The 8,026-nt window shown below is 34.4% G+C and overlaps 1 protein-coding gene across 1 annotated transcript; it reads right to left on the minus strand.

Moving 5' to 3' along the window:
- Positions 1-6,046: 6,046 nt before the first annotated feature.
- LOC125078566 (olfactory receptor 4C11) lies at positions 6,047-6,979 on the minus strand. The gene has a single exon (XM_047691455.1). It carries the CDS (start codon positions 6,977-6,979, stop codon positions 6,047-6,049), a length of 933 nt encoding a protein of 310 aa, XP_047547411.1.
- Between the last annotated feature and the right edge of the window lie 1,047 nt (positions 6,980-8,026).

Genomic DNA, 8,026 nt, shown 5'->3' on the forward strand with positions numbered 1-8,026 from the left:
ATTCAATGTGGGGGATTAGGGGGGTAGGAGAAGAATAAATGAAACAAGATGGCATTGGGAGGGAGACAAACCATAAGTGACTCTTAATCTCACAAAACAAACTGAGGGTTGCCTGGGGGGGAGGGGGGTTGGAAGAGGGTGGTGGAGTTATGGACATTGGGGATGGTATGTGCTATGGTGAGTGCTATGAAGTTTGTAAACCTGGTGATTCACAGTCCTGTACCCCTTGGAATAAAAATACATTATATCTTTATTAAAAAATTTAAAAAATTAAATTAAATTTAAAAAAAAGAAATATTCAATAGCTGTTCATTTGTTCATGTTTTTTTTTTTAAATTATTTTAAATATACTTTTAATAGTTTGTAGTTTTTTGGTTATAACTTATAGTGGTTTATCAGTACTGTTTGAGAATTGAAATATTTAGAGAGGAAATAATATTTATATATAATGAAAATAACATTTGTGATCTTTTACTCCAAAGTATCTGCACCTTCTAAGGGTTCAAATCTTCTTTGCCTGGTAAATATTATTGTTCATTCTATTCCTACATTATCTCCGTCTCTTCAGTTTGTATCTAGTAGAGTATAACATTTATTACCTTTATAAACTTACAATTCAAAGAACTTTGCCTAATTTACCTAATAACTCCCATTTTATTGCTTTAGAACAGAGACCAATAACGTTTTGCCTGGTGGTCTAATCCAGCCCTCCACTTTTTATTTGTAAACTAATGATGTACTATATGGTGACTAACATAATAAAAAATTATAAAAAATAAAATAACTAAGGGGCACCTGGGTGGCTCAGTGGGTTAGGGCCTCTGCCTTCGGCTCGGGTCATGATCCCAGGGTCCTGGGATCGAGCCCCGCATCGGGCTTTCTGCTCAACAGGGAGCCTGCTTCCTCCCTCTCCCTCTGCCTGCCTCTCTGCTACCTGTGACCTCTGTCTGTCAAATAAATAAAATCTTAAAAAAATAATAAATAAAATAAAATAAAATAAAATAATTAATATAAAAGAAACTTGTACCTGATTTAGTCACTTCTCATTCCTCTCCATCATCATCAACAGCAGTCCTAGGCAAATATAACCTATTTTCTGTTTTTTTTCTTTTTCTTTTCCTTTCTCTCATTTCTTTCTTTCTCTCTCTCTCTCTCTTTTTTTTTTTTAAAGAGAATTAGAGAACGAATTCCAGAGCATTGGCGTCAGGGGGCAGAGGGAAAATGTGAGTGTCTTAGGCAGAGTCCATGCTAAATGCAGAGCCCAATGCAATGCTCAATCCAAGACACTGAGATCATGATCTCAGATGAAATCAAGAGCCCAAGTCTGAAGAGTCTGAGCCACCAAGGGGCCCCCAAATCTACTTTATTTCACTATAGATTAGCTTCTCTAATATTTTGTAAAAAAAGGAATTATACAATATGTTTCTTTTTAAACTTCTTTCTTTTTAACCCTTTGAGAAGGTGTCACATTGTTTTCTGAAGTGGTTGCACCATTTAACATTATCACCAGCAACTTATGAGAACCCCAATTTCTCCACCACCTCACTAAAACTAGCTACTGTCTTTTTGTTTGTTTGTTTGTTTGTTTTATTTTTGTTTTGCTGCATATATATATGTATGTGTGTGTGTGTGTGTGTGTGTGTGTATATATATATATATTCTAGACATCTTAATGGGTGGAAAGTTAATTTCATTATGGGTGAGGTTTGTGTTTCCTGTTATCTATAGGGGTTAAACTTCTTTTCAGGTTCGTTGGCCATTTGTGTATTTTTTGTGGAGATACGTTTCTTGACATATATTGCCAGTTTTAAGTTGGTTTTTCTTTAAGTAATTAATTGGTATTATTAAGTTCTCCATAGAACTTAATATATCTGAAAACAACTTCTTTTTCAGATACATGATTTGCAAGTATTTTCTCCCAATATGTGGGTTGGCTTAATACTTAGTTGATGACATAATTTTCAGTACAATTTTTTTTTTCATTTTGGTGAAATCTAAAGCACTGTTCTGCCTTTTTCCCTAGATTTGATAGGGATTTTTTTTACATATATTGATAAGGTTTTGTTTGCTTTTTTGTTTCTTTTTGTTTTTTAGTTATACAATTCTTTCCTACAATGTAGGAGATAATGTTTTTTAGTTATACAATTCATAGAAGATTAAATGTAATGAACTTCAGACATTTTAAGTATATGGTTTGATGTGTTTTAATAAACGTATATATTTACATAGCTATTAACAAAGTCAAGATCTAGAATACTTGCATTAACTCAGAAAATTCTGTCATGCTCCTTTCCAGTTAAGTCCCTCAGATGCAACTATTATCCTCTTTTCTATCACTTTGTCTTAGTATTATCTATTCTATAGCTTCACACAAATTCAACCATGCATCTACTCATAATGCATGGTCTCTTTCTTCCAGGATTTATCATACTGACAAGTTTATCATTAGTCCATTACTTTTCTTAGCTGAAGATTATTCTGTTTATTCTGTCAACTTCTTTCTTTCAAGTGCAATGTATTTGCCTTTAATGAGATTATTCAATTTGGGGAATAAGTTCATCTTATTGTAGTCTACTTTTCTGTCCCCTTTATAACTTATTTTATTTCTTTTCTATATTTTTCTGAGCTAACAGAATAGATGGAGTTTGCCTAATACTAAACTTCTGTGTTCTTCTTAACATCTTTTTAATAATAGACAATTTTTTAATATTATATTTATTTATTTAACAGAGACAGAGATATCACAAGCAGGCAGAGAGGCAGGCAGAGAGAGAGGGGGACACAGGCTCCCCACTGAGCACAGAGCCCATTGCAGGGCTCAATCCCATGACTCTGAGATCATGACCTGAGGCTAAGGCAGTGGCTTAACCCACTGAGCCACCCAGGTGCCCCAATAATATAATACTTTTAGAGCAGTTTCAGTTTCACAGGAAAACTGAGCAGAAGAAACGGAGATCTCCTTCATCTCTTCTGATTACCAAATAGGCAGAGGGACTGAATAGACCTTTTCTCAAAGATACACAAATGGCCAACAAGTACAACAAAAGGTGCTCAACAACACTCATTCTCAGGGAAATGTACATCAAAATCATAATGTCATATCACTTCACATCTGTTAGACTGACTATTATCGAGAACACAAGAGATACGAAATGTTAAAGAGGATGTAGAGTAAACAGATCCCGTGTATATTATTGAATGGTATGTAAATTTATACAGTCATTATAGAAAAGAATATAAAGGTTCCTCCAAGAAGTAAAAGGAGAACGACCATCCTTCAATCCTAGCGTTGGGTAGATATCCAAAGGATCAGAAATCGTGATTGTGAAGGGCTGTCTGAGTTCCCAGGTTCATTGCATCATTATTCACAGTAGCCAAGGTGTGGGTACAACCTCATCCCTGACTGATGAATCAATATAGGAAATGTGAGACATATATTATTCAGACTTTAAATACAGGAAAATTCTGCCATTTGCCATAACATAGATGGAGCTGAAGGACTTGATGTAAAGTGAAACAATGGGACACAGAAAGAGAAATACTGCATGAACTCACTTAAATGTGGAAATGATATAGTTCAATTCACAGAGGCAGAGAGTATAATGGTGGTTATCAGGGGCCAGGGATTGGGGGAAATGGAGAGATGTTGGCCCAAGGGTGCAAGGACTCAGCTACATAGAACGAATAAGTTCCAGACATCTAATATATAGCATGGTCACTATTGCTAACAACATCATAACACATACTTGAAATTGCAGAAAGGATTGATGTTAAATGAAATCTTCTTACACACACACACACACACACACACACACACACTGATAACTATATAGAAAAATCAGATGTTCTAATTAGGTTGTGGTGATCTTTACACTTTGTATGTATATGAAAAACCAAGTTGTACAACTGAAATATGTATATAGTTTTCATATGTTAACATGTCAACTTTAGGACACTAGTGCAGTCACTAAGCTTTGTACTATTCCCAAAAGCAAAATGTAATGAGAACACTGAAAACATGATATTTTAATGTATTTATTTTAAAACAATCTTTGACAGGAGAAAACTATGGGTATTGAAAAGGTTTTCCAAGTAAATAATGGGGAACGACACTAAAACTGAAATGGAATCTTAAAGCAATTGCTAAGGATCGCGTACAGTTGAATACACTGATATAAATGAATTTTATTTATTTATTATGTATGTATATATGTATGATGCATGTATTTAAGTTTCTGTTTAAATGCCAGTTTGGTAATATACAGTATAACAGGTGATACAAGTGTACAATTCAGTGAGTGTACTATTATATGCCCATCACATATCTAACCTGTCCTCCTACCCACCTACCCTCATAACCATCAGTTTGTTCTCTATATTTAAGAATCTGTTTGTTGATTTGACACCCTCGTTTTGTTTTCTCCTATACTCATTTGTTTTGTTTCTTAATTTTCAGATGAGTGAAATCATATGGTATTTATCTTTCTCTGACTGACTGCTTTCACTTTGCATACTACTTTCTAGCTCCATCCTTTTCATGGGAAATGGCAAGATCTCACTTTCCATTCTTGTTGATAATTGAGTCACATCCCATTATATCTATCTATCTGCCTATCTATCATCTACCTGTCATCATCTATCTCTATATAGATATATATAAAAACTCACCATATACCTAAATATAGAATATATTTTCCAATTAGTCATTTGATGGACACTGCAGCTATTTCCATAATTTGGTTATTGGAGATGATGCTGCTGTAACTTTTGGCATGCATGTATCCCTTTGAGTTAGTTTTTTGTATTCTCTGAAATGAATGAATTTTAGAAGTTCATGATACAATCCCTGGTATGCATCTATTCAAAGCATGGCTGTGAATCTGCTCTGCTCACTATGAGCATCAAATTCTATTGGCAATTCTAACTTGACAATACACACTACCCCTTTAGTAATGAAGTACCAACAGAGAAATAAAATGGCTTCTTGCTGCAAAAGTAAGTTATCTCACACTCCATTAACTAGATACAAGGATACTGAGTATTTCTGAATGCCTCTCAAACTTTCTTTTATTCCATTGATACAACCCAATTGTAGATGGAATTATATTCACTATTTTTCCTTTAAGGTTGGAATATATTCTTATTTAGTCTTGACATAAATATATAAATTTATAAATGTATAAATATATATTTATATATAAATATATATTTTATATATATAATATATATATAAAATTTATAAATATATAAATTCTTATTTAGTCTTGACAGCATAAATAGTTTTACTTCTTTCCCTCTTAGAGTTCTAGAAATCTCTTGCTATAGCCCTTATTTAACAATCATAGAAATTATCTGAATATCATGAGGCCTTTGTAATACTACATTTAGAAAATCCTATAACGTCTCTGTTATCCTAATAGTCAAAGGAGATATTAAAGCAATTATATAAGAAAAATTACATATATTCATATATATGGCCTTTTGGCCTTTGGTTCATAGGATGAAACTTTTTTCAAGATAATCTAATGACATAATGAAAAAAAACCTTCTTAACTCACAGTTAGCTCCTTTGCTCTGAATGTTCTCAAGGGAAAGCAGGATTCCTTAATTGAAATGTGCTTTAGAGAGAATTACAAGTCATGGAGAACAGTTCTTTCCACCTGCCTCCCAGCATGCCTTCTTGCCTGCCTTTCTTCCTTCCTTCCTTCCTTCCTTCCTTCCTTCCTTTCTTTTTTCCATGCTTTCTGGCTTTTTGTTGTTTGAACAGTTGTGATTGTATAAATATCTTTCTCTTTACAAAAACAGAGTGTAGACTGAGATGTGAGGAGTATTTCATAATCCATAGTGTCAGAGTTGAGCTCTCAGGAAAATAAGAACCAGGCTGGCATTATGAGGGAAGCTACTCATTTGAGCACAGAAGTACAAAAAAAAAAGAAAAAAAAGTAAGGAAATCAGTTGCCTTTTTTAGAGTACATCCAGCAAGTCAAGATATACACTATCATATTTGATATGTGTACAGGTTAAGTAATCAACCAAAGTCCTCAATTCATCTTTTGCTTTCTGAGGTAATTTTGATATGCCAGAGCTTTCTCATGGCATTTTTCACTTCTGCATTCCTCAGGGTGTAGATGATTGGGTTGAGAAAAGGGGTCCCAATAGTGTAAAATACAGTCACCATCTTGTCCATGGGGAAAGTGGTTGGGGGACGTGTATATATGAATATACATGGACCAAAGAATAAGATTACTACTATGATGTGAGAAGTGCAAGTTGAGAGAGCTTTTTTCCTCCCTTCTCCACTGTGATTTCTCAAGGAATGCAAGATGACAATGTATGAGATCATCAGAATCACAAAACTGCTTGAGCAAATGGCCCCACTGTTGGACACCAACAGTAGGTTGATCCTATAGGTGTCCATGCAGGCAAGTTTTAGCAAGGGTTGCAAATCACAGCAGTAATGATCAATCAAACTGGGTCCACAGAAAGGCAGTCTCAAGGCCAGGATAATCTGGGCTATAGAATGGATAAAAGACCCTACCCATGCAAGAACAATAAGGATGGTGCAGACCTGTCGTCTCATGATGGTTGGGTAATGTAAGGGCTTACAGATGGCCACATAACGATCAGCGGCCATGAGGATGAGCACAAAGATCTCCATACAGCCAAATAAATGTAGGGCAAAGACTTGGGTCATGCACTCATTGTACGTTATGATTTTTTTTGCGGAGAGTGAATCCACAATTAGTCTGGGGGCTGTGGACGTTGAGAAACAGGAATCAGCAAGGGACAAATAAAATAGGAAAAAGTACATGGGGCTTCCAAGTGTCCGGCTGGACTTGATGGTCACAATAATAAGCAAATTCCCTACCACAGTTCCCATATAAAAAATGAAGAAGATTACAAATACCATTTTCTGTCTCATGGGATTTTGGGTCAATCCTAACAGTATGAACTCAGTTACGGTGTTATTTTGTTGCATTATTTCAGGCAAAGTGGAGAAATGGAAAGTTAGAAATAATCTACTGACAAAAAAGTATTATGAATCTACAGACAAAAATGTATTATGAAATGACTACTCCATTTGAAGAGTAAATCCATATACTCATGGATGTGTCAATTACCACTTTGTAATCCCTTACCTTCTGTGTTGTTTTCTTCTGAATCAGGTGGGAATCATTATATTTATTGAAAATCTATTCACCTGAGTGCTTATGGAAGCAGTGAGATATATCAATAATAAAAGAGTATGTGATTCCTCAGGCATAAAAAACATTAATTTAGGGATTGATATGAGATGGTTTCTTTCTGAAGTGAAGGTCTTTCTTTAGTTTACAGCAAGGACCTATTAGGACAGGATGTTGCCAAATGGAGAAAACTCATGCATGATTTACATAATGCTCTTTCATACTATTTGAGCTTCGTAGTTCAGTTCTGAAGTATCTTCTAGAAAGTATTTGGAACAATCAAGGAATGATGTAGAAACTTGTGATAGTGTTTTCCATAATGACACCTAAAAGAGAGATAGAGATGAGAGAGAGAGAGAGAGAAACAAACAATATTTTAGCTGTGAACATTCAGTCATTTGGTCCAGTCCATCATGAAATTTATTTTAATCTGTCAACTTCACTGTTTATTTCCTGTACTTTAACTCACAATAATTTCTAGTTGTTTAGCGTTTTAAAATCAGTTTCTATCATAAACTTTTTACATTTTTTATATTGTATTATGTTGTCCAAAGTTACATTCTTCACTTTGTTCATATCTTAATGGGTCTTTCAAGATATATTTTTTAAGACACAAAGAGTGACTGAGACTAAAATGAAGGATAAAGAACATTTGGCATGAATCAAAATAGTTTTTTTTTCCCAAATTACATGTTATTTTAAGTACCATGGATTTAGAAAATGAATTAAGGAAGCTCCAAGTCATAGGTGAATCTTTTTAATAGAATTCCTGGAATCTATTTCCGGGAGTATCCCCTACCCTGGCTTCAGTAAGAGGAGACAGAAACAAGAAGGGAACTAAT

This window comes from Lutra lutra, chromosome 10 (genome assembly GCF_902655055.1).
Source record: "Lutra lutra chromosome 10, mLutLut1.2, whole genome shotgun sequence".
Classification (NCBI taxonomy): domain Eukaryota; kingdom Metazoa; phylum Chordata; class Mammalia; order Carnivora; family Mustelidae; genus Lutra; species Lutra lutra.